This window comes from Aptenodytes forsteri, unplaced genomic scaffold, assembly GCF_000699145.1.
Source record: "Aptenodytes forsteri isolate BGI_AS27 unplaced genomic scaffold, ASM69914v1 Scaffold518, whole genome shotgun sequence".
NCBI lineage: Eukaryota > Metazoa > Chordata > Aves > Sphenisciformes > Spheniscidae > Aptenodytes > Aptenodytes forsteri.
In genome coordinates this window covers 557,263-584,734 of record NW_008795773.1, presented here as the reverse complement: position 1 = coordinate 584,734, position 27,472 = coordinate 557,263, and the positions used below count along the sequence as shown (strand labels likewise).

Here is a 27,472-nt window from a genome sequence, read left to right as displayed (position 1 = left end):
AAATGCAATCTATTTTATTGGTTAATTATATACAGGAGATTCTTGATATTCACAGTAACATTAGACAAGTTACCGCCACAAAGAGCAAGAGTAAAAAGAAAACTGACAGTCCACTGTAAACAAAACTAGAAATCCTGCTGGATTTGGTGGGACTGGCTCCAGACAAACTGAAAAGGCACTCAAAGAAAAACAACAAAAGCCAGCTGATGAACACAGCCCGGATGTTTTGTGCACTTGTTCCAAGATGATAATCCAGAGGCACAGCGTGTGGAGACCAAACATTGGGGTACAAAGACAGACTCAGGACATCACGTTCCAAGCATGCTACATGTGTGTTGACATACGAACTTAATTTACTCAAGTCTTACAATCATTAGAGTCCTCCCTCCAAGCACTACCTAATGCGAGTTTAGCGTTATCAGGACAACTTTAAATACAGCCGCCAGAAAGGCTGGGACTGCCCCAAAAGCAGCCAGTACAAGTCATCAGTAGGGAGGCCAGGTTTTGCTCAGACTCTGGCAAAGCAAACAGCAACCTGGGCCAAGAACACGGCAGCCGGTGGCATCTGGTGGACCAGGGGGAGGCTGGTAGGTGGCTTCTCTGGATTGTCAACATTGAACCAAAAGAAAGCATGGCCAAAGCTGGCAGGGAGACATGGACTGGAAACGTCCCTTTCTCAGTTGTGCCTCGCTGTATCAGCGAGCCCAGAAGCAGAGAGGACACAGCCCTCCATCTTCTCTCCTTAACCACCTTCCCTTCAGACCTTCCCTTGTGCACCTCTCCCCAAAGCCCAGCCTGGGCTCTCATTTCTAACTCGGGTACTGCCCAATGCTCAAACCATCATTCTTACAGGCTGCTGGAAGGTAGCTTGGGCACTTGCTAGACACTTGGGAGATTTCTGCCCGGGTTCCTGCTCCCCAAGTGACTGCTGCTAGGTCAGCATCACTTCCCTCTCTGCACGCTGGAGAAAGCTGTGTGCCCTCTCCTGTGTGAGCGTGGGCAGGAGATGACCCTTTCAAGACAGAGGTACTCATCCTCGGGGGGAGAAACAATTTCAAGGGCACAGGTGCTACACGTAGAATGAGGCAGAAAAGCTAACAAGAGAACCGAATTTATATTGTAAAAGCCACAGCTGTTGCCTAATCTCCAAGTCATTCATCTCTGATCGCTTGAATCGGAGACTTCAAGTCTGGTCACTTGACTACAAGGAAAGGTGGCTAAAAGGTGATGGAGAGAAGATCAGGCCAAGCAGAGGTTCATTTTAGAGAAAGACACAGCAAGAGGTACATGAAGTAACTAGTGTCATCACACAAAGCCACTTGTGACTATACCCTATAATCAGACATCCCTGCAACAGCAACAACTCCATCTCGTTCAAGAGAAACCAATCAGAGCGGTGTCGGCAACGTTGGCTCTGAACTCCTTCAGGGATCAAGCCCCTGAAGTGTAAAGCTTTCAAAACATAAACAACCATCTCCAGCACTTAACTGCTTCAATTTTCTCTGACAAGCACTACGATTTCCTCACAGCTCTCACACAGGGGTTGGAAGGGTCTGTTTTCCACTCTCACAGAGAGGCCTGATTGCTTAGAGGGCTCAGAGATTTTTACCGTCATGATAGATGCAGAGAGAGGGCACCAGTATGTCCTTCTGCAGACCATTGCAGACATAACTCCCTTCAAAGATCAGACTGGGGAAGAGCTTTTCCTATCTCTCATCAGGAGGTGACTAGAATTTTTCCATGAAAATAACTTTGCCTCTTTCATACACTGTTGGTTTACTTCCTTCATCTCAATCAAGGAATGCCCTCTTCAGACATTTTAACCTTTAGTGTCATGAAATCGTTATTTAGCTCTTGTCTCATTTACAGAACTAGTTTTAGTAAACCAAAAGCCTAGTTCTAGATCCATCCAGGTGCAATTCAACGTGAAGTAAATGCGGGTTCAATGGTTTATTTAAAATCTTTTTGCCCTGTAAATACACAATTGTCATCCTCTGTCTACTCTGTGTATTTCCATGATTGTGAAGTGGAAGCAGCCAAACCGTATGTTACCACTTGAAGCTGTGTAAAGCTGCTGGATACATCAGAAGATTAACAACAGTCATCATACTCTGATGGGCTTGGAGGACGGACTCATCTAGACCCCCCTGAAGCACGAGTCACATACTTATGTCAAAGTACTCCCTTGCCAGGACACACCTGAGCTTGTCTGATGTGCAGCACCAAATCTTCCTCAGAGGCTGAGTCCTTCTGCAACAGAAGGTGTCATTGGCCCCAAAAGCTACAATGCCAGGGAGATCTCCTCCCTTGGCATTATGTACATATTGAAAAAAAGTAAAATTAAAATAGCCATTCACACACATGGGCTCCATTGGCAACTTTGATCTTTACCTACGGTTCATAAAACCCTCACAGATGAGCTTTTAAATTTAAAATTTTTTTTTTTTTAAAAAAGAATATTTTCTACATTTCTGTCAGCCAACTAATTTCAATCACGGCATAATCTAAGAATAAAGCAAATCCTAGCCAAGAATGGCTACCACAGGACCCTCAAGAGTCAACCCTGCTGCCAGCCTGCAGCAAGGGGGAGCAGCATACCCCAGATCCTCACATCCCTACACCCCAGCTAGGAATTTGTGGTGAAGTCCAGTTGATTTTCTTTATATTGTTTCTCTTTCAGCTTAGGAACGATCCAGTCCTCGTGATGGCTGCACTTCAAGAGAGCAGTGGGGTGCAGAAGCTTCTGGGCAGCATCCGATGTTAATGGCAGTGCTCCGTGATATCCACAACAACTGCCTTTTTCCAGCTGAAGAGGAAATAGCCCATCCCTGCCCCTGCCGCCACAGCTATGCAGAGGTATCCATTGTACGTCATGAAGATCAGCATGAGGAAGTAACTGACCACGACCTGAATGATGTGCAGTACAGTCTGCAGGAGGTGAGGGAAGCTCAGCATCTGCTGTCTGAGAACACAAAACCCAAAGAACAGTCAGCATCCATGAGACACAGGCAGGAAAATGCACATCTCCGAAGAGAAACCTTAGCTCTTAGGCTGACAGGATGCCAAGGTGAGCAGGAAATGGCAGAGGAGATAACAAAGCAGGCTGGACATAGACTTCTGCATGCATCTGTCACTTGTAACCGTGTTTTTCCCCACAGAGCTGACTGATAACAAAGAAAGCATGGTACTTGCTGGGAGGACAAAACTTTTAGCTGAGAAACAGACTTCTACAAGCTTACTTTACCCCCACATCCAATAAGCAGAATGGCTTCTTTTCTGAGTAGAGGCTTTGACTATCTGTCAACAGAAGGATCCTAAGTATTTTCTGTCAGGGTCGCTGGCTATAACACCCAAATTCTGTTCCTGGAAACTCCCCAAATGTGTTCGTTACTGCTCTGGGGAAAAAAACAAACTTATCTGACTCCTTGCTGCCTTCCTCCTTTTGTCCCCCATCCTAAAGGGTGGCCAAGTGACTCAAGCACAGTGTCCTCCAGTGTCACGCAGTGTCCCAGTCTGGAGTGTCAGTATACTTTCAGAGAGTAATCCTAAGTATTTTCTGTCAGGGTCGCTGGCTATAACACCCAAATTCTGTTCCTGGAAACTCCCCAAATGTGTTCGTTACTGCTCTGGGGAAAAAAACAAACTTATCTGACTCCTTGCTGCCTTCCTCCTTTTGTCCCCCATCCTAAAGGGTGGCCAAGTGACTCAAGCACAGTGTCCTCCAGTGTCACGCAGTGTCCCAGTCTGGAGTGTCAGTATACTTTGCAGAGAGTAATACTGGCTGCATAAATTTTTTTCTGTCCCAGTTTTCGCCTTTGACAGCTGCTGAAGAAATTTGTCTTAGAATGAAGTGAAATTCTTACCCAACAGTTTTGTGCGTCTCCATCAAGATAGTGCCATTGGGACCTGGCACTGGCATGGAGTTGTAGCGAATGCTGACTTGGGATTTACGGAGCAGACACTCTCGGGCAATCTTAAGGCCTTCATAAAACATGGCCAGGAAGAAGACAGCCACAAAAGCACCAGCCATTTCTGACAAAAGAGGAAACATTATTATATCTGTGCAACAGAAGACATTTGCTTCAAAACATGTCAGAAGAGACACTGTGTGATTCAACAACCGCGTCACACTGCACAGCCTATGGCTGGGCACTGTGTGCACCCATGTACAGATGGTAAATGCGAATTTCATCCACACGCTAATTGGAATTTCACCCATGAAGTGAAACCAGCAATCACTTTTGCTAATAAGACCAGTCAAATTCTCAAACTATACGAACATCTCCCTTCTTTCACCCCACAGATGCCATTTAAAACAGACTCAACGCAGTGTGCCTGCATGTTTTTGGCGTAAGTAGCAAGGTAATTCCTGAAACATTAATCAATTGCAAATTTTTTGTTTGGACCGGACAAGACAGTTTTACTAACCTCCAGGAGTATTGATTACAAGTCCAGAAAACAGCAATGGCACATTCTCATAGCTGAAGTGGAAAGTCATTGCCTGCCCAAAACATAAAGAACATCGAGATGAGCCTGAATAGCTCATCCTGAGATGGAGCTCACAAGATTTAGCAAAGGTTTTTGTATTATGACAAGAACTTAGATCATTTCAGTTGGTCACCAGATGGACTCGAAGAAACTCTTCAGTAAATCTAGCGTAACACACACAAGCGAGACACGGCTAAAGATGCTCCAGGTTCCGATTCTAGTGGACAGCTCTTTTAGGCAGTGCCCCCTGGGCAGAAGGCACTGTCCTTCACAGAACCTGCTACAGAAAAGTGCCTTCTCCTTGCTTTTGGAGCTCCTTTTCTCCTCAGCCTCAGAAGTAGTCAGGGATTGGGGATGTCTCTGTGGAGCTCATCCTTGCCTCCTCATGACTACTCATGGGCTGGGGCACAGGGCACTTTCTTTTCCCCGTCTTGACCTCATAAGATCTCATACAGATAAGGGCTTGTATAGCTGAATCCTCTGGTCCCATCCTGCACCGTGCCAGCAGACTATTGTCTCCCTACAGAAGCTCCTAATATCCTATGGAAAATAGAGGCCTAAATACAGGTACAACAAGGAGTATTATATATAAAGCAGGACCACAGCTTCCTCTGGGTGAAAATAAGGGCTCCTGAACCTGCATGGTGAATGCTGTGGGAAGGAGAGACATCAATGATACCCCGGCCAGCTGGAGTTCATATAATCTTCCCATCCAGGTAAATACATTGCAGTTTAGCGTGTCTTGACCACAGCTGCATACAGTGTTTTCACATGTAAAGTACTCACTAAGCTAGAGGAACTTCTCTTTGAACTCCCCTCATTGCTTAATTAAGGTTATTTGCTGAAGTTCAGAATTATGACTATTTTCAGCATCCCTAAGAATCAGCAGACATTCATTACCCCCAGAGCAGAAATTACTATAAAACATCTTTTAGAGAGTACTTCCATTTCTTTAACGAATTTAACATTTTTACATTTAAAACAAAAACTGCACAAACCAAAGAGTGCTACAGCCTAGTTCCATAAACCACAACTGAAACAGAGCCTGTTACTTGGTGCAAGTGAGGAATGGGAATATGCATGCATTAAAATGTGTTCAGTCTATTATCTAAGATGCTGTACCTATTTACTTCCTTCCCTGACAGCGCTATGTGCAATGTTAATTCAAAATCTTGTGCAATTAATCACAGTTTTCAGTTGCAGGGTAAGGCAGGGTCCTGTAAGTATCCATTGAAGATAAGAGCACTTGACACTTGTAAAGAAACGGCATGTACATGGAAAGTAACGGATCAGAGAATGCCAATACTTAGCTGCTAGATTATATGAAAAGCTTCACAAGGACATCAGTGAGTCTGCAAGTTCCACCAGCACTACTGGGCTTTGTACTGGGCCATGTTCACAAAGGGGAAGGCTGTTCTAGTCCTCTCTTCTCCTGCTATGATACTGTTTGCAATATAAGTAGAAGCATTCATTCTTGATTCCTTCTTTGGGGCACACAGCTGGCAGGCAAACTTTAACTGGAGGCTTGCAAAATATACTCCTGAGTATATTCTCATTTGAAATGGAAATGCACACTCTCTCCCCTCCTTTCAAAGTTTAACCATATTTTAATAATCTGAAACTCACTCCAGAAGTATTTAGAAAAGGGAGAAAAAGCTGAAAAACTCCCTAGAACTGGCTACACACAAACAACAGATCCTACGGTCATCTCCATGGAAGCTCTGGCCAGGATCTCTGCAAAGCTTCAGTGATGCCAGCATGCATAAGTCTGAGCTTGTTTAAATCGAAGTTAGCTAGAGCAGCAGGATTCAGGACCAACACAGCCTTAAGGCCAACGTGGCAAAGAGCCCTGGTAGCACTTTACTCCCCAAACCGAGTGCATACTTAAAAGCTCAGGAGGAAAAGGGCACAGAGGTTGGTCGCCTGCAGGTCAGCACAATCCATCATACTAGTGTGCAATCCTCTCGGTGCCAGTTAAGGCTTTTGCTAACACTAACAGCCTGGAGAACTCCATCCATCTCTGTTTCTTGCAGGAAAATGCTTATTTTGCATTTCTGCCTTTAGCTGGCTAGAAAGCAGACACCAGGCTGGCTGCTAGAAAGGTTTTTGCAAGAAAAGACAATTTTGCCAAAGGATCTCCAGCTCTGAAATACATTTCATGTTGCATACCACCTCATACCATTCCTTCATTCCAGAAGAGCCACAATGGGGTCTGTGTTTTAACTGGATTGATTCATGCCTTCCAAAGCTAAGTTTAATTTCTGATTCTCAAAAGCATAGTCTTTAAGATGACAAGTTACTCTGAACCACAGACAAGGAAAAGCTCTCTGGTTAATTATGACTTCTTCACTTACCATCATCATCATCATGTCAGATCCATGACCATGTCCTGGGGCTGCCATTGAGTGGTGATGTTCAGGAGGATGCATGGTTGGCAACATGGAGCCGTTCATGTGGTGATCGTGAGACATCTTTATGACAGAGATATTCAAAAAGGCACGTAGAAAAGTGGGACCCTGAAAAACAAAACAAAACAAAACAAAAGAAGCACTTTTCTAAACAGAATATGGTTTCTCTGCTGCTACTGCAAGAGAAAATACTCTAAGTCACTGAGAACTACTGCCTCTGGATAAACTTCTGGAGCATCCTCATGGTCCTGCACTCTGACTAGAGAGAACACACAGCAAAGCGAGCAGGACAGTTTAAAGGAGGTGTGTCCCTCTGAGCTTTACATCATCGTATTTCTGCACCATCCTAAACATTCTTGCCAGAAAGGCAGCCTAATCTGATTGAGGTAGCACATGGCGACAAGTGCTCAGCATAAAGGAACATTTCTTATCTGTAAGAGGAAAAAACCCAAGTCTCTTCTCAATTGCAGTCATGCAAGAGGCAAAAATATCTCAAGCCCTGTTTTAAATTGTATATAGTAAAGGATCAGATTACAATATTTCCCTTAATTGACAGTTACGCATTTTATTGGGAACATGTTTAACAAAGAAATCATGTTAGGTGGTACAAGACCTATTACCAGGCAAAGGTCTGCAATAGCCACAGGCAATCCAATTTCGTTTCCATGAGCTTTACATTGTCACATCTCCCCTCTAATCACATTACACACAATGAGAGAAACACTCAAAAGGCCGCCAGTCCAAATCCCTAATCTGGTTACTGCAAATCAGGTATGTCTGGACACACTATGTTTAAAAATAAAAATACACCTCGTGGTTAGATGCGGACATGGCTTCTGCGCTCTGCACCCCAGCACAGCTTGGGATGGAACCAGGGACAATTTCTGGTGTGAAATGAAAAGTCACCACGTGGAAACAGCAACAGGAGAGAAAACAACCTGGGAATACCAGTCAGTCCTGAAACGACAGCATCTGTCAGCGTGACAGAGAGAGGCAAAGGCAACCCTAGTATAGTCCAGGTGAGATACCACTAAAGTAAGTAAGTACCAACACTGCTGTACTAGACCCTGTCTAGAATACTGTGTACCCTCCTAGTCTAGGCCAGCACTCAAGTAAAACCAAGTGGAATAAAAACCAAAGTACAGACACTCAATCAAATTAAAGTTTAAAAAAAAAAAAGAGAGGAGATGTACTTCCTTCCAGACAAATCCTCAGGAGTGTTTACAACTGGGAAAAAAGGGCTTTTTAAGCTAAAAGACAATATGGTGTTTGAACAGATAGGTATGAATACATTTAGATTGGAAAGGTGAAATGAAACTACAAGAGCTTTCTAAACTGAAAGCAGCACTAACAAACAAAACCCCAAATGGCAACCAGGTGATGGTGGAGCTGGTTCAGTTTGTGGCAGTGACCTTATGACACAACTGTGCAGGAATCACCGGTGGCCCAGAACACGACTGCCAGTGCAGCCTTGCACCAGTGGCAGGGGGTGATCTCAAAAGGCTTTGGAGTTAAATTAAAAAGAGCAACGAGAGAAGTCAAAGATTTGGGGAAGATAAGGAAACTAAGTCAGCAGTGCTGGGAAAGAACTCAAGAGAAAGAATTAATACACCCTGCAGACACTGAAATTAAATAATGCAGGTAAGCACCTGTATGCACCCAAGTCAGCTGCTATAAGCTACACCAGCAATACACAGCTCAGGTATTTTCTGCATCTCTGTGCAGATGAAGTTTGTAGCCAATCTCTTATTGCATTAGACAACTTCACAATAACTCCCCTGGAAAGTTAACTTGTAATATAATCTAATGGCACTGGCTAAAAGCAGAATGTTCCCTGTCCATATTTCTGCTAATATTTTTTAGCTCACTCTGCCCCCAATTTGCGCTTAAATATTAAGATCAGAAAAACAGCTCAGAAAAATGTTCAGAGGGAGGGAAAAAAAGAGAGAGATTGATGTAAGAAGCAGCTCACCTGACACAGAAAAGCATTACCAAAGCATACCTGCAGAACAAATGGTGTGATTTTCATATAGCATAGCTTTGAAGATTATACTGTTCCAGAGATGAAATGTTCAAGCGCTAGAACTGAAGTCCCAAAATACAAACGCTTGGGAAAGGAATCCTCTGCCAAGACACACAAACTTCAAATTGTCTTTTGCAGCAGGGAAGGAAGAAGAACAGCCAAAGTGCTTTACACCACGGGATCAAAGATAAGTGTGCCGCAAGAGGAAAGAAGTAACGTAAGAACCTCCCCTCTCCCCCAGCCAAAATCTCGTCTCCTCCCCCTTCTTCTTTCAGTTGACTGATACATTGCTTTTGCTTTGGATGCAACATTCTCGCTAGTGACTACTGTCCAATTCAATTATTTATTCATTTGAGGATTTCATCCTCCCGCCAAACTCTGCAGGTTCCAATACGCTCCACAGAAGCCCTGGCTGTTTACCAGATTAAAAACTCCCTTCGTAGCTGGGTTGTGTTCAACTTCTCACTAATTTATCATCACTGGTCTTCAGAAAGGGAGAAATAGGGGATGTGTTCTCTAGATATTTACAGTGTATTAACAAACAACAAGGTCAAGTATTCACAAGTGGCTGCATGTGGATGGGCAGTGTCTTGGTACAGGCTACAAAGCGTATGCTTGATGCTCACCTGTGTAGCTCCTTCCCACCCTACTATACTAGTGCTCCAACGCCAAATCCAACCCCCTACTGCAGTTACCCCACACTGAAAGACATTTTATGAAAACCTGAAAAGGATGGGATATTAAGTGGCATAAGAGGAAATAACCTAGACTGAGCCACTTCAGCTGTCTTTTGTGTTACTAAAGGTAACCAACACGTGGATAAATTTCCATTTAAAAATAAATCGCTTCCAGTGGAACACCTCAGTAGAATCAGTCTCTGAGTGACAACTTAGGAGGCCTCTGCCTGTGCCTTGGGGTAAAAAACAGTATCTAGGGCAGCAGCAGCAACAGGTTAATGGCTGTGTAATATTTCAAGCTGCAAATGTCTGGTTTGCTTGTGCAGACTCTTAAGAGACAAGCTAACTGACATGGAGCTGTGCGTATCACGAAAAGAAGGGCGCTGTTTTTAACAAGTCTGACTACACACCTGGAGGAAAAAATCCACGCACGTAAGTTTCTATTATCGCAAATTCTTTAAATAGGTTTAGTCTTGTGCAAACCCAGCACTTCAGCAGCAGGTATTTTTGTCTGAATGGGTGAGTTGATCTCTCGACTGCTGCCTGCTCCACATGTTTGCACAGAGAGAAAGAGAGGCATTGGAGTGGATTCCTGAGCACGCCCTGGAGAGGGGATCCGGAACAGACTGTGGCTGCAGCAGGCTCAGGTGTTTTGAAGCATTTGCACATCTGGAGGGCACAGACCAGATGGTACACCTGCCTCGATGCTGCACTGTTACCAGGGATGCACACACACAAGGATTTTTTTGTACTCTGCAGTAGTACCACATAAGAAAACAAACAGGGTGGGACAGGAGAGAGGAATGAGGAACTTCTCTCCAGGGCTTGTTTCTTTCCCTCTCGGTGCTGTCACCTCAGGCCAGAGTAGCCACAGCCTCCATTTCATGACCCCTCAAATTCTTAAGGAAAACAGCAAGACTCAGAGCTACACGCAGGACTTCTCTTACTTTAAGCCATCATCTTGGAGCAGGACCGACCTCAGCACATAGGTAGGCTCTGTTCAGATAGAGGTTTCTATCCCTCCACTGCAATGCCACCTTGGCAGCTCAGCAAACCAAGCTGGTTCAGGGAGGTGTGCAGCCAGGAGCAGGATCTGACAACAAAAAACTGTTAGCTCAAGTTCAGCATTAGGACTTACTTTCACCCTCCACCCATATTTAACCAGTGCTGCCTCATCTCACACATACAAGCCATTCATAACTCCAGGGCACAGAGAAGGGGAGGAAAGATAGGTACCTTATGCCAGTGCACAACAGAAACAACAGGTAAACGAGCTGCTGAGATGCCAAACACGAAGCAGTTTTCTCAAGCAGGTCTCAGCCATAAGATGACTGCCATTATACATAATCTCCCCCACAGTTTCCCAGTCTATTGCTTCTGCCCTGTTAATCCAGAATCCTGCCACTCCACAGTAAATCACAGACTTTTTCCTGCAGCAAACAGCCTTCCAGACACCCAAGGGAGATACACCTTTTAATGCAGAAACAAGACAGACTATGGGAAAGATCTGCCAGGCTCCCAGAAAGTACTTTACAAATCAGCTTGGTCTGAAACACGGTGTGCAAACAGAGCGTCCTTAAAGTCACATTCAAAAGGAACGAAGCCCCTTTCCAAATCAGAAGTCTAACAGGATTAACAACGAAGCCCTAAATCAATGCCCGCTAGAGAAGCAAGCTCTTCCCTTCAAAGCAGTGCCTCATCTTTCCCACACCAGTTCTGAAAAAGCAAGAAATAAAAGTAATTCCACAGGCTCTGCCCAAAAGGACTGGAGCCTTAAAAAACAGCCCTTCAGTCTCCTTTACACTAGTTACTTGTTCAACAGAGATGGTGCTTGCTGCAGTGGCCCAGCACACAGTGGTAGCAAGCACGCCAGCCGTGTCGATGGGGCCGGCTCCTGCACAGAAGCCTCCAGACTTCTGTCTCAACGCAGCTGGAGTGACTCTTACCTAGGGTCTCTTCACCAACGCTTTTGGTAGCAAGAACGAGGTCAGGAAGCCTCTCTCTTCACCTGAAGAAGAAGTGAAAAAGACCTGGTAAGATTTACTAAGAATTAAAATGAAAGCTCCTGACAGAAATCCAAGGGAAAAAGATTAAAATAGCAAGTTGGAAAGGCAAAGATCTCTTGCTTGCGCATCACATACGTCTCCGTCCTGCATGACACAAAGCAATGCTACATATAAAACACATAAGTAATGGAAAAGGCAACCAAAAGTTATCAGTGCTCTACTTACAGCAGTCCAGCTGGCAGACTGTTTGAGCTCCACTGGCTCTGAGCTTGTGGTCTCAAGCCCAATCCTTTTTTTTTTTTTTTTTTTTTTTTTAAAAGTGCTGTAAATGGAGGTGGGAGGGGAAGCAGGGAGTCTGCAGACACTACAGCACTGTTCACTGGCTCTAACCGTGGTCTCCACTGAATGGTCTGAACTAGTCATCATGAGACTTAAGCACTGCTTCTAGTTTATTCAATTTCCTGGCAAACTTGACAACTTTAACTGCTTCCTTTCCAAAAGGGTGGACTTGCTTGTGACTCCTCCAGGATCCCAGGCTTAGCTCCAGAGCTGCTTAAAGGCACAGCTGAGGGACAGACCAATTCTACCTGTTCACACTGTAGGAGTATCCAGCAACGGCAGCCAGCCCCCTCCTGGGTCAAGCTATATAGACACACTTTAAAGATAAGGGGAACAAACAGATCATTCTTCAGTAATCTAATATAATATGTTTTACAGATACACACTGTTCTCCAATGCCAAAATTCCCCTCGGAGCTCTCCCAAGCAGCTTCAGCAACCCCAGGCTGGAACTCGGACACACAAGGAGGGACAGTGCTGTGCCCAGCACACCTCTTAATTGCACCTCTGTTTTTTCTTTGTGCAACTCCTGAAGAAGGAGCTCTTAGTGCTATATTAAGATTTTAAGGGATGTTTGCAAGGTCACAGCAGAACTGTGTGGCTTGGCCTGGTACTGCATCACCACCTTAGAGTCCCAACCAAAAGCCTTTACCAGAAGTTTAAGGCTTCCTAAAAGCTCACCACGCTAGAAGGGGTTCAGATAAAGAGCAAGAAAGAGAAGGAAACAGCTCGGGAGAGGACCTCCAATACATTTTAAGGGTTAGGTTGTCAGGCTGCGTTAGTTTGTGTTTCCTGGGTTTTGTCCATGACCAGAGAAGCTTGCAAATTGATTCAAGCCAGATCAGTGGAGTCAAGCAGAAAAACAGACTGTGTGACAGAGGGCACATTCTCCCTCTCCACCTGTAAGCGGAAGGGATATAGTTGAGCTATTTATACAGATGGGTTTCAGAAGCTTTTGAAGGAAGAAGACAGGTACTCTGGAGGACGTCCAGCTTGAGATGCCAGAGGGTGGACTGCAGGGAGTGGAGAATGATGGGCAAAAAAAGAGCTGAGCAGGGCTACAGACAACATCTTGTGTTCAGCTTTGAAAGGGGATGATGTCTGGGCAGACTGTGACATGCAGAGATGGAAGCAGTCAGCAGGGACGTTAGAAGGGAGATGCAGCCAAGCCGGTAGCATGTAGAGACCAGCTCTTTGGCAGCTATCATACACAATACAAGCAGAAGAATGGGCTTTTAAAAATAACCTACAGGGCTGTTAGTTTTTCATGAGGGGAGAAAGCCACGCAGGAGAACTGATCCTCTGTCATCACCTCCATCAAGGATCCCATCAAGGATCCCAGGCTGGAACCGTTACAGCACAGCCGTGGATGCTGAAGGTGATGGCAGAGAACATGGCATATCAAAAATGCTCCGTTGTTCATGAGCCATGCCCACGACTGACGGTATTTGCCCAGGTTGAGATAGACCCTTTCTTAAGGCGACCCTGGCAAATCCTAGAGGCAGGATAAGGGGAGAGAGTGGAACCAAGCCTCATGCCACCCATGCAGGGAAGTTTGGGGGTGAAGGATTAAGCCAGAGTTCAGTTCAGGTTCTCTGCAGCACAGCCAGATCACACGGTTGGGGCCAATAATCGCGCTCTGAGAGTACATGCCCCTTCCTCGGTGCCTGGGGGAACTCACGGGGGGTCTGCGGGTCTTGGCAGGGCTCTCTTGTGATCTTTGCAAAGTGGAGTCATTTCGCTGTTTTCTCACACTTATCTGAGCTGCAAACCTCTATCCTTCAGGGCTCCTGGCTGCCACTGTTTGCTTATTTTATTCTTACCAAATCCTTGTGTTTCCTTCCCACATTCCACACTTGTAACAATACACGTTTGTCCCTCTCATTATAGGGCTGCTCCGTCCCCAAGAGACAGGCTGCACCCTCCACATCTAACTACCGCATAGCACTCATGGGCACAGGAAAAGAAAAAAAAAAAGGTGGTCCAATTTTAGACTATGGATTCCAGTTGAGGTGCTGGCTCACACAGGCTTCCTGCTGTTGCCCAACATTATTTGGCAGCTCGGTGCAGTTATATACATTAATCAACTTTTAATTAAAATTAAGATTAAAAGAAGTTGATAAAGTATCAGCATTGGTTCAACCCTTAAGGTCCTGTCCTTTGCTTTGAACCAAAGCAACACTCAGCTATACAACTAAGACAAAGCTGGTCACACTCACTTAGCACAATCCCCATTACTAGAGGAGGGGCTGGAGCTCTTCCTCTCAGCATGGCTACAATCACATCCCTTTGATGGAGTTTATTTTCATAGCAAACTTGTCTGGTCACCGTCTGTTAGAGACCCTGCTTGATCTGCTTCCCTAGAAGGGGATGGTCATTCCTAATCTTCCAGCTTCTGCAGACTCCTCAGGAAATCTCTAAATCTTTGAACAAGGAAAAAAAAAACAAACTAAGGACAGACTGTTCTTTACAGACAATGCACTGAACTTCATGAAGCAGAGCATCATGCCAGCCCATGTCATTACTAACAGGCCCAATGAAGTGAAAGGCAGCAGAAAACAATCCCGCAGAGCAGAAAACCTAAGACTGTAAGACTGATAATATTGGAGGAAAGGCTGAGAAATGCTGACAAGAGATGTGTACAGATGGAGACAATAATGGTGAGTTAAGCAGGCTGAGCAACGAACAGACTCCTCTCCGGACAAGGTTTTTGCTCAGCCATACTGAAACTACAGGAGATAGAAAAGCAATAAATGAAGGATACTCCTGAGAAGCATGGCAAAACTGAGGAGTTTTTGTGGCTGTAACCTCATTTCTGCTGGAGAAGTCTGACACTTACAGCCCAGGTTCAAGCACTTGGAACGCACACAAAGCTTTGCATCGAGATCCAAGAGTGATCCTCTGCTGTCTCACAAAGGGTCCCAAAGTCCACCAAGCTACAACCTGGCAGTTAGACTAGATGATTGTTGTAGGTCCCTTCCAACTTAACTATCTTATCCTATCCTACAATGCTTGTGCTGGCCACCTCTCAATCCTTGCCTCAGTAGAGCAGGTAAGATTACTTCCACAATGACCTCATCAACCTTCAGCAAGAGGTGACAGAACCAATGCCGTCACTCCTCAGTTTGTCTCTTTTCTCACAAATTCTAGGTCAGCAATGGAGGGGTGACTGCATCAGCGCAAGAATCAGTAGAACCTCCCCTCATCTACAAGAGAACCCTGCGCACATTCCCACACAGACTAGCGAACATTAAGTTTTCTTTTGAAAGAACTGCAATCTTAGAGACCGATCTATGCCTCCAACTGTTGGGCCAAATCTTGGAATCACCACCTACACGTGCTCTCCAGGCTGCCCCACTCCTGGCAGGGCATGAGACAATAACACCATCTCTTCAGCACAGCAGCAACAAGCTGCTTCTTACCATCCCCTATACAGTGCTATAAGTGAAAAAGTTTTTGAAGGTGCGCAATAGGCTTTTGGGCTCAGAATACAGCAGTGGGTACATCTGACTAGATCATTTTCAAGCCATTGCAAATACAACACAGTCCTTGCCCTGACAAATGCAAAACGGTAGGAAGGGCATGATACTAGGAATGACACCAGAATTGGATCTGGCAGCTCCTGTGAACACCACAGGGTACGGGCTTGCAAAATGCAGCCTAGTGCTCATCTGTTTTGCAGACATTGCTGACTGCACATCTGTCACAGAAGCGTGGCTCAAGGGAGTTATTTCTGGGTGATGGACAGATGCTGAAAGCTGTCATGAGGCTGACGACGGTTGGTGAACTGAGCATGCACGGCTCTTATCCACACAGAGGACAGCCAGGCAGGACACAGCAAAAAAGTTTTGGAGAAAGAGATGTCAGAAATGACGTGAACTGAAGTATTCTACTACACCAGCAACAACCTGCTACCATCCTGATAAAACACAAGCACTTTCAACCCGAGTGAGCTCAAATTAACCTGAAGTCCCCAGTGGGACACTTTCAAAGGATCTGAGCATATTCCACCCTTGGCTGTCTTTGACACCCCAGCCAGAGGGACTATTATAAGCTGAGCAAATCAAAAGTGCAGTTCAGGGAACAAAGCACAGCTCACTTGGCCCAGAGCCGCCCACCTACTGACCAGAAGCAGAAGGCCAGGAACAGACATGTCAACTGCAAGTTTTTTTTTTTTACTGCTGACGAACACCAATAAACATTATAGTCACTATTCAGAAAGGTGAGATGCTACATCAGCAGACAGTGAACTCAAACGGTGTCAAAGGTGGTACCAATTGAAAGGCAATTAGGATCTCTTCAATAGTTCAAAGTTTGCCTGTTTATCTCTGAGTGTCACAAAACTTTCCCCTTTTTCACGTTACTGCTCCAGCTCCAACAGAATAGCACCCACCTCCAGCCAGCTCTTCTCTCTGGGCACAGAAAACAAGGACATGCAAGCATTGTATCGGGTACCAAAGCCAGAGCAGATCAGTTCTGCAGCAGGCCTGTGACTCTTGCACTCAGAAGGAGCGACTTGCCATGCTCAAGCCCATCACGAGCACAATTTCTTCCGCTCTGTACATGTGCATTACTTCCCCCCTCCCTGTTTTTATTTCTCTATTTCTTCCACCAGTAGCCTTTCAGATCCTATATTTGCTCTGCACCGTTTATTGTTCTCCTTCCTGTCTAGCCGGATGAGACAGTCGTCCCCCTTTTCTGACACCCAAGAGCACAGAAGTTTCTGGAGAGCAGCAGAATTGAGGCATCTCAGAACACGCAAGACCTGAGGAGTGAATGCCAGTCCCACAGCTCCCAAAGCAGAGATGATGCCATACAAAAGCTGACTCAAACACTCATCTGGAGAGAAAAGCATGGCATTAGAGATGCCAAAACTGACAGAGGATGCTACATTACAATTTCTTTATAAAACATCCAGGCTAAAGGGCTCCTACATAAGCATGTCAGACAGCAAAATCCCTTATAGCCAATGCCAGCGTGAATTCAGAGCTAGTACTAACAAGTTTCCATCAAAGGCAATTCCCAGGAGGCATCTACAGAAGAACCTCAGCACTCCCTATGCATGTCAAAGACTTCTGAAGCAATTATCCCAGGACCACAGTCTGACAGGCCACTTTATTACAGCTTCACCTCTCTTCCTCAGACCATCAAGGGTATGAAACAGTAACACAGTAATACGTACCCATGTCACAACATACCCAGTATTCAGCATCCAGGGAGGAGAAACCTGAAGGGCTCCCCTTCCCCCCAGGGACCATGCTGTGTTCAAGCAGAGAGAAGGCAGAAAATCCTAGTGGCTTAACAGGCCTTGTTGGGATGCCAGAATAGCTGAGTGCAGTCTGCTTACTGGGCACGATGACGATTTCGGTCAGAAATCCTCACCTGAGGACCCTCTCGCTAAAAACCACTTAGTGCTCACTTGTCAGCTGGAGAAAGCTGCTTAACCCTCCTTCTTACTGGTGGAGAGAAACGGGACAGCAGCAGGGAAGAGGAGACAGAAAAGAAGTGCCATGTGACCCGTATTTTCCAAGATTACGTAATTTCTTGAATAAATAGATACTTCCTTATCCTCTGCGGTGGTTTCTGCAGAGATGTTACACAACCGAGCACTGGAATGGCGACCAGGGAGATGTGACCCATATGGCCAGAGAGCAGGAAACATCCTGCTGCCTCACCATATGCTGAGGAGCAAATGGGACAGAGTCCTGAGCCTTGCAATACTCTTCAAAAACTTTTTAATCTAAAAAAAATTAGTATTTGGAACTGTATCTTAGACAACTTCTGCTTCCGTAGAAAACCTAGGCCTAGTGAAGAATTTCTCTTCCTATTTTATATGTCCTGATCAAGAACAGCTTCTAGCACGCATTCTTCTACCTACAACAGACTTTTTTTAAATGAAGGGAAAACTTAAATCTTAAAATGAAGGAAAAACCTTTTGTGCACAAGATTCGCCATCATGCTCACTAATTCATCATCCAGATTCCTGCAGGTTCACGCCACCCGCAGCAGTGGTATGTATGAAAAAGAGCCAGCCTATCTCACACAAAAAGGGTGTCTCTGTCCAGAGGGTAGGGAGTTGTATTATTGTTTGTGACCATTAGTGGCCACATGCAGAAGCATTCAATCTATAAGGAACGCTTGCAAGGTACTACTTGCAAGTTAATACCTGATAAACCATTGCTGCATGATTTGTTGAAGTAGGAAGGACACATACCAGGCTAAACAGTATAAACAGCTCTGACCAGATTTATTTCAAAGGGTGCCTTCTAGCCTTAAGCCCTATAAGACTGTAAAATAATCTCAGGAGACACAAAATGAAACCAGGAGTCAGCAAGTGCATTCCCAAGTAAGCAAGCAGAAGTTTCCTCAGCTGCAAAAATGCAATGTGACTCAATGTGCCCTAAAAATGCATTACCTGGCCTTTAATGCAGGTGCAAGATTACAGATGCTATCTAGCAACATCATAAATACCTTTGTCTCACGTAGATAAAACTAATGCTGAGGGTAATAAAACGGATGGCATCGGTTTATTACAGGCCTCATAAAAGGGAGCCTAAAGTCCATCAACAGAGATGATTCAGAAGACTCACAGAAGATTCCCAGATCTTACCCCACTTGCCCTTGTTCCACATGTCACCGCAGGAGGACTTGCAGTTAAGATTTTCAGTCACAGAACTGTTGAGGTTTAGGAGACCTCCTGAGATCATCTAGTCCAACTTCCCTGTTCAAGCAGGCTCAGCTGGAGCAGGTTGCCCAGTCACCACCCTGCGCATGATGTCTGCACATGTAGTTTGATAACCTGTACGTGTCAAGGACTTATCAGTTCTTGCAGAGATGGCGAGGAGCTGCTCTGTGCTCTGGAAAGCAAGGCCATCATTTACAGACCTAGATACAGGTCCTGTAGTTGAACTAAGAAGCTCCTGTTCTTGACCATCCAGCGAATCCTTTGGCAGAGAAATCTTCCGTCCACTGAACTCAGACAATGCCTCAGGCACTGCAGTGCAGTGGTAACAAAGATAGTTTTAAGTTAATGGATCAGCTGATAACAACCTAGCCATTTACACAAACCTGCACAAGCGGAAAATAAGCTCATTTTTCCCCTCTGGCTGTTTTTCAACATCATAACCAGACTTAGCCCAGGAAAGGCAACACTTGTACAAGTTCTGAACTGGCTTTCAGGTGTGTTTTGAGAATCTGGACAAGAAGAAAACCACCCTCCAGAACTCCTTGTTAATTAAGTTTTAGGAATCCATTCCACACACATGATATGAGACATATTGGTTTAAGCAATTCATGTATGTTTTTACATGTCCAGTACTGCCACACACTCATCACAGAGAAACACCTTCATTGTGCATTAGCTTCCACCACATGCGAAAGCTTCCTTGCATAACAATCCCAGGAGCACATTTCACTCCTTTCTTTTCATATTTAAAAAGTTGTTTGTCTACAGTTACTCCTTAGATGCGTGTCCATGTGTGGACGCAGCATTTTAAAGTGGCCACTCGACCATTCATCTTCCCTGGAGCTGTCACATTGCAGCCTGTGCCAGACATTGCCGCAATAGCCATGTGTTGTTGATATCAGCTCCTACAGGAATACGCTGGGACTTCCAACTCCTACTCTGGCGTGTCAGGGTCACCTTTTAAATATAGGCTTTTCAATAAAGACCTAATAGTTCGCAAGACTGACTTTTAGAAAAACACTGACGTTCTACCTGCTTGCAGAAGGGAAATGAATGCGTGTTCATTTCACTTTGCATCACCATCTATGACTCTCCCTCAAAACAAAAGCTTGTTCCACCATGGCCAAAAATCAAATTATTTTGTTCTTAAATTGTTCAAAACCCCTGTTGTTTTCAGAAGCCTGAAGCTGTTTCTGAGCAAAATGCAAGGTAGAACATAGGTCATCATCAGCAAAATCCATTCCACTGTGTTTTTAATTAAGCCCAGGAAGTCGATCTCTGTGTCGGCAGACAGGTAAGACCAAAATATATATCACCAGAGGCACTTCCCTACTCTTGCTCCGTGATGTCGGATAACAGCAAGAGGATGGAACGTGTGACATATAAATAGCTTCCAGGTAGTAATGCAAATACTTGTAGGAGTTCGGAGAACAAATTCATAGCCCTAGCCCATAGAAGAGAGCACCTCTACATTTTAACTTTTGGAAATGCAAAAATACAATCCCACCTTCACTCTTAGTCAACTCAGCGAGGTAGAAGATCTCCTACGATAGCAAGAAGAGGGAAAGGCCAATCAAATCAAGCCATTTTCTGGGAAGGAACTTGCCTTTGGAAGAGCCTTGGCCTCATGACACTCCTCCGACAGGAAAACCTCTAGGGCATGGAAAGCTAGAACAAATAGCGATCAACAATTTTTTTATTTTTGTTACGAGTGACAATAAACCAATCTGAGAAAAAGCTTCGAAGACTGCTTTTTTCATTTAGCTTTCAAACCCTTGGACTGCCGCAGAGCTGTTAATCCAAAGCAGAAATGATTCAGAGCTAAAAAAAGCTGAGTACTTACTATTCCAGAGACAGGTTTTCCATCTACTACCTCCAGGAAAGCAGTCTTCTCCAAACAGGCAACAAGTCTGAGACGGATCAAAGTTTCTAAACTTTCAGATAATGCTGACAAGCAGAACGCATATCATTATCTATATCAAAGGCTAATCATTAACTACTGCTTGGATTTAGCTATGATCACTTTTACTCCACTTTAAGCCTATTTATTGCCTGACCTGCAGCCTATTTCAAACCAGACCCATTACTTGCAATATGGTCAGTGGGAAATATTTATATTCAGCTTCTCCTAGCTGTGCAAAATGGGGGTAAGGGCTGAAGCAGCAGGGATTTCTGCTACGTTCTACTCGGGGTGAAACCATCCCTCACAAAATATTGACAATCCCTATTGTTACAGCCAAACATTTCATATGATCCAAGATAAACATTTACTGCTCGGACTATGCAGCCCACTGAAGGCAATCATGTTAGGACCAGACCAAGGACTGGGATGCTCACATAAAGCTCCCCGTAATAGCGAAAGTAACTCCCGAGTCTTCCTCACGAGATACTTGCGAAAATGCAAAGAGATTTTAGAACTCCCTGACCAGATTAAATGTGTTGCAGAGATGACTTTCAAACACATTACACAAAACACATTTCAAACATTAATTTCTCTGACAGAGAAATCAGCGTTTTGCTTGCTTTTGGATATTGTAACAAAGCAAGCTTAGTTTCCTTTAGTATCTACCCCATAATGAAGAAATGCGACGTTTTCAAAGCTACAGGCCAATTTTTAGGAGCTTGGGGGAGTGGTAAAAAATAACAAGGCAGATATATCATAAATTGTGCAGAAATTCTTCAACAACGTGTACAAGACAAACCCTGCCAGGGTAGCTGGCTTTCTGACCTGTCTGATCGGAAAGCTGGCGTCAGCAATTGCTACGGAAGAAAAAATGTGACGAAGGAGAAAAAGTGGAAGAAGTATAGCTGTACTGTGCTCTGCAATACAAGTGCCCTTATTGTAGGGGCAGTGGTTTCAAGCAAGATCAAAAGCAAGAGTTGCACAAAAAGGGATCAACTGGCAAGCAGTGCACATGATCCTACTGATGTACGGGATGGTTTTACTTCAGGAATTCAGCAAATTAAGGAAAGTCATGCTACTGCCAAAAGGTTTTTTAAACTACTACGTCTTATCAAAGAAGCAAAACAGTCAGAATAAAGCATATTAGGCTTTACTATCCATATAGCAGGACATCTTATAGCCAAGGACACTACTTTGTGTTTATGCCCTGTATGAAGAGAGCAGCACAAAAATGGCTTTACAAGTACAGCCAAACCTGTAGCAGGAACATGAGGGCAGCTGTAAAACTCCCAGCTCACTTTCTTTTAAATTGTTTGGGCTTCAATTTGACAGTACCTGTAACATTTTCCTCCAGCATCCTTCAGTCTCACCTGACACCACCTTAAACATTAAGGTTCAGTATGTCCTTGTGAGATAATGTCTTACCCCAAGTTAATGAAGGGCACCAAAGCCAATGGTAACTTGATTTGTATAAAACTCTCCTGGCAGAGAACCCAGAAATCATGACTCAGTCTCTTGTCAAATCCATTAGACCTGGAGATCAAACAAGGACACCATAAAAGAGGCAACTGAGAAAACCAGACCAACACCGTGGGTTGCATTTCACTTCCCCAGTATTCCAAGGCTGGGTGTGTTCCTCAGGAGCTTGCGCTTCTACTTCCCTTATCACTTTGATGTACAAGGGTTGACTTACCATGTCAGAAATGTGCATGGTATCTCGCTGCCCTCCCACGGAGTGCTACACTGACAGCAGCCGCTGTGGTCACTTCCCGAGGGCTGGAGGAGAATGAACTGGGATCGCCTGCCTGCTGGGAGCGTTGGCTTTGAGTCTACTCCACGTTTGTTAGTGTTTTTCTTTCCCAAGTAAAGGATGCAAGCTTGAAAACGCAGTCAAGCTGTGACAATACGCTGTCAAGTCTCTTTAGTACAATGCCTTCAGAGCAGGAAAAGTTAACTGAGGTAGTAACTGATTAATCGGATCCCTGGCTCTCAGTGCAGCCTCCGTCCAGACACAACATGGAGGAACCCAGCCAGGAGCTGCAGGGAGCTGCTGAGCTGCACAGCGCACTGAGGCCGGGCACTCAGCCCGCACCGGGATGCACAGAGCTGCTTCAGTTTTCCCATACAGAGTACATTCACCATTTGAAAGAAATCAGACAAGGAGCAGGTTGGGTCACAGGGACGAGCATCTCCATCAGGAGGCTGAAGCCACATACCTTTCAGATAGCTGCTTTTCCAAGCTCACAAAGGAGCAGGCTAGCCGGTTGGCTAACAAGCATTAGCTTGTAAGCTCAGAAGTGCACTGCATCTTGGAGGTGGTCTGAAAGTACTTTTTAACCCTACAGATCCAAGTCCAATTAAATTATCTCTAACGTGAGAAAACACCTGAAAGTGTATTTACCATATACACTCCTTCCCCCAAGAAGAGATGCATTAAGTGTTTAAAAAAAAAGCCAACTGTCAAGCTTTCTCTTATCCAGGTTAGCCAAAAGATCAGCTAAATATATCAAAGCTCATATTCCAAGCTCAGGTACCTTCATCAGAAGAATGAGATTTGAATCCTTGATAACTAATGAGCATGTGTGGGAGAAGGCGGCTTTGTTAAAGCGAAATAGCACTCACAAAGCCTCAGGAGAGAACTTGGTGCACTTGCTGTTAGTTTCATGGCAGAACAGCTGTATTCTTTTCCAAGTTTTCTCCCAGCTTCTCAGGCTTGATATCAGGATGTGCTGAGCATCCAGTGAGAACAGAAGATGCTCGATCACTTACAACATTTTGGCCCGTGATCTAGGGCTACCATGGTCTGCTATGTTAATTTAGATAAACATTAGAGTGAACCGATTATATGCATGTACAACTTTTTAAACAGATTATAAATGACATTCACATCTGTGGTACGACGACAACTGTGGGATTTTCTAATATTATAAATGTGCAGACTGAAAGAGCAAAAAGAAAATTTTAAAATATTTTCCACAGAAGCAATTGCTCTAGCTAGCGATCACAGTTGTTCAAGTGCCACTGGAAACCAACAGGACCCTTGCAGATATGAACTGGTGAGACAGAGGGAAGAAAAGATGTTGTGAAACCTACGTTGGGAAGACGACATTAAAGACTGTAGAAACAGAGAAGGAAGGACAAAAAAGAGGTATTTCATCACAGCCTCCCGCTTCTAGATTGGCTTCTAAACCAGAAAAGTCTAATTCCAGGACCAACAAATGAAAGGCTTTAGACAGTGAATTTGTAGTGCAGCAAAATAGGAGTTTAATTCGTTTACAATAACTAGTCCCATTATTCTCTGCATTAGCAGATTCCAGCTTTCAGCTGAAAAAGAGGTTAATGAAAAAATCATTGGTCTCGAGTCCCCTGGGACTTGATTGGGAACATTTCCAGAAAACCAGATTGAAACAAAATGCAATGAAGTATAACTAAGATTGGATTTCCCAGAGAAAAGCAACATAAACTAGACTGAGTCTTTTTCATCCTTCCCTAAGAAAAAATTGCCAAGACTCACAGCGATTTCCTGGCAGACTTTTGGAGAAGTTCACGCTGGCAGTCTGCTTCAGCTCAACTTCACCGAATTCTGATGCAGATTATTGCTAACTTTCAGGGTGACCTTCAGCCAAGTGTGGAGAAGGCAGGTCTGCAGGGGCATGAAATTTTCCTGTTGGGTAGAGGGGGTCTTTATAGCAAATACAGAAACCAAAAAGGAAAGGAGAAAATATTACATTTTACTTCAAAGAACAAAAAGTTCTGTCTTCTCTCTGACCTAATGTCTGGTTGGAAAACAAGACAGCCAAAAGGAAGCTCCTTAGGGCCCGGCCTCAAAACTCACCATGTGAATACGGTAGGTCTTCTCATCTATTTGTACTAGAAGACTGTTAAAGATTAGTATTCTCAACACCTTCCCTTCTCAAGCGTTAAGCTTTTGTTCAGGTATAGTGTCTCACTAATCCAAAACTTGAAGTTACACTGCAAAGGGGTAAGTGAGAGAAGAATCCTCCCAAGCCTCTTTTCTAAAAAGGAAAAAAAAAGAAAACACAAACCTCCCTGTCATTGCACCGCTCCAAGTCAGAGTAAGTGGCAGGGACTATACCTTTAAAACAAAAAAGCAAACATGCAAAAGTGACTTGGAAAGCTTATTTAATTCTTCCTCTCTACTGGCAGAAATTATTCTAATTCTCAGCCTAGTTAAAAAGCTGCTCTAGATTAGAAATCCGATATGAAATTAAAATAATTCTCTGTAACTTCCAACAAGCAGTGAAATCTCAGTAGAAAACAGCCATACAAAATTACTCAGTTCTCAATACAAAGTTGTGTGGGAGCCTGCAACTCCCGCTAGTTTTATTCTTTTCAATCCTTTTTTTTTTTTTTTTTTTGGGGGGGGGAGTGGAAGAAGAAAAAACCTGCTTACTGCAAAAATTTTTGTATTCATAGCAAAAAGCATCACTTTAATTTTGTATTGTGCAGCAGGGCAGTCACAGTCAGCTTCACCGACACATCCACAGTTATGAAGCCAACATGCATTTAAATAGCAATATTTACACATTATTTCCAGTGCCCCCTTTGTAATGAAGGATGAGAAAAAAAGTAACGCATAATCCAAAGCTTGACGAAAGCCTCAGGAAATATTACATCATAAATTGTATTAATTGGGACCATTAAACTGAACGATAACTTACCCTATAAGATCACATATTGTTACTCATTAAAAATACTGCAAAAGCTTTATTTACCTCAGCCTCAAGCAGAGGCAAATTAAGATCAAACGGATTAAAAGTATATTTAATAAATACTTGTGAAGAGTTTAATCCACCTTTGCACAAAACGTCATACTATTAAGCATTCTGAAGCTTGGAATTTGAGCACGAACAGGAAAAATCGGTCAACGACTGTGAACTCATGTGGAGCCACAAGCCCACTGCAAACTCAAATGCAGAAGAGGGCTATGAACAAAGCTTAAATAAAAAAAATAAGTGGCTAAGACAGGGCTTAGACGTGACGCTTGCCGTTGTGCTGCAGGACATATTCCTACCAGCTACCTACCCACCCTCACTGACATTAAGACTTGCCAGTGCTGAATCCCAGTGTGGGAAAGCACATCAGGTTCTCAGCTAAGAGGTTGTTCACAGGACAGGAATCCTTGATTGTAGCAGGACTGTTATGTTTCTGCTACCAACAGTCGAAGTTAAAATTCGTACTCAGCCTCAAGCAGAGGCAAATTAAGAACAAACAGATTAAAAGTATATTTAATAAATACTTGTGAAGAGTTTAATCCACCTTTGCACAAAACGTCATACTATTAAGCATTCTGAAGCTTGGAATTTGAGCACGAACAGGAAAAATCGGTCAATGACTGTGAACTCATGTGGAGCCACAAGCCCACTGCAAACTCAAATGCAGAAGAGGGCTATGAACAAAGCTTAAATAAAAAAAACTAAGACATAAGACAGGGCTTAGACGTGACGCTTGCCGTTGTGCTGCATTCCTACCAGCTACCAGCTACCTACCCACCCTCACTGACATTAAGACTTGCCAGTGCTGAATCCCAGTGTGGGAAAGCACATCAGGTTCTCAGCTAAGAGGTTGTTCACAGGACAGGAATCCTTGATTGTAGCAGGACTGTTATGTTTCTGCTACCAACAGTCGAAGTTAAACTTCGTACTAAAAAGAAAAAAAAAAAAAAAGAAAAAGCCCAAAACAGTCGAAGTTAAACTTCGTAATAAAAAAAAAAAAAAAAAAAAAAAGAAAAAGCTGGGTACAGACGTAACATTACCTGTACCCAAAAAACCCTAAATTCAAGTGCAACACTAGGACTTAGCCACATAGGTCTTCTTCACTGTTTAAAAAATATATCTTGAGTGCTAACTTGGTGGAAATACGGAAGGAGGCAAAGCAACAAGTTATCTTTTCATCTAAGGAACGTAGGAACCACAACTCCTATTTGAAGTTCATGTCCACCTGCCATATCAAGATAGGACCAATCTGCTCCCATTAGGAATTTACATCAAATTATTGTATAACTATTGTGTGTGTGTGGTTTTGTGGTTTTTTTTAAACAGAAACAAGGCTTTTGACCCTTTGCACGTTTCATTCTAAAATAATCACGTATTCTGCAATGAAAAAGCTACTTAATACTTCCCCGTGTCTTTTCCCTTTAGAATTGAAATCACAGATATCCCAGTCGTGCTGTATTCTCATTGCAATAAACCCCTCAAATTACTGCAAACGCAGCGCTACAACAGACCTAGCAACTTCGTGCTCGGACTCAAACATCCTAAAAGTAACTATTATTACAAATTTCCAATCAGTGCCAGAAAATATCCAAAGCCAGGAAATTATTCAGCCCTTATTGCCGTTTTGCTCTCCCCTGCGTTCAGTTTTGCCGCATTTCAGCATCCCCGGGTTCCGAAGTGCTGCATTTAAAGACAAGGCAGCGGGTCTCACAAAGCATCTAGAGATACCAGCTTTTCAAGAGAAAACAAAAAAAAAAAACCCCACCAACAAAAGAGGCATATTTCTCAAGCTACAAGGCAAAGGAGGAAAATTGTTTAGCGAGGGCCAGCTCAGATGTTTTTAAAACCAAGAAACTATTCTGACGCTGAGAAGAAAGCGTGTCACACAGCGGTTGTCGCCCCTCGGTAACTTAGAAGTACGAGAACCAAATCTGGAGCATAACAGTGCCCGCGTGTCCCCAGCCTTCCCGTAGCACAGACCTGCAGCGGGGATACCGAGCCGCACAAGCGGAGCAACGAAACCACCCGCCGGCAAAGCCAGACCGTCCCCTGGAGGCGGGCCGGCCACCCAGCCCCGGAGGGGCTACGGCTTCCCCCCGGGTTTGGGGCAGAACGGCGGGATGCCTTCACAGCAAGGGCAGCGCACGGCGACTCGGGGCGCCCAGCCCTCACCTCGGGAACAAACGCGCTCCCGCTCGCAAAGCCAGG

General features: G+C 44.2%; 1 protein-coding gene across 4 annotated transcripts; it reads right to left on the bottom strand.

Moving 5' to 3' along the window:
* Positions 1-25,405, bottom strand: SLC31A1 (solute carrier family 31 member 1). Of its 4 annotated transcripts, none has more exons than XM_019473215.1 (7): positions 24,043-25,405; positions 11,543-11,604; positions 10,544-10,689; positions 6,843-7,004; positions 4,429-4,501; positions 3,864-4,032; positions 1-2,962 (listed from the first exon to the last, which is right to left on the bottom strand). In XM_019473215.1, the coding sequence occupies exons 4-7, from the start codon at positions 6,957-6,959 to the stop codon at positions 2,761-2,763; spliced, it is 561 nt and encodes a 186-aa protein (XP_019328760.1). In that variant the 5' UTR covers positions 6,960-7,004; positions 10,544-10,689; positions 11,543-11,604; positions 24,043-25,405; the 3' UTR covers positions 1-2,760. The 4 variants fall into 4 exon arrangements, with proteins under 4 accessions (XP_019328760.1, XP_019328759.1, XP_009281887.1 ...); XM_019473214.1 differs by lacking the exon at positions 10,544-10,689 and having other exon boundaries at positions 24,043-24,210; positions 24,364-25,405; XM_009283612.2 differs by lacking the exon at positions 10,544-10,689.
* Positions 25,406-27,472: the final 2,067 nt, after the last annotated feature.

Excerpts from the sequence above, each read along its gene's own strand:
- SLC31A1 (XM_019473215.1), bottom strand. The coding sequence starts at position 6,959 with ATGTCTCACGATCACCACATGAACGGCTCCATGTTGCCAACCATGCAT. Across the intron at positions 4,502-6,842 it reads CTGACATGATGATGATGATG|GCAATGACTTTCCACTTCAG; the intron begins GTAAGTGAAGAA and ends TGTTTTGGGCAG. Across the intron at positions 4,033-4,428 it reads TGTAATCAATACTCCTGGAG|AAATGGCTGGTGCTTTTGTG; the intron begins GTTAGTAAAACT and ends CTCTTTTGTCAG.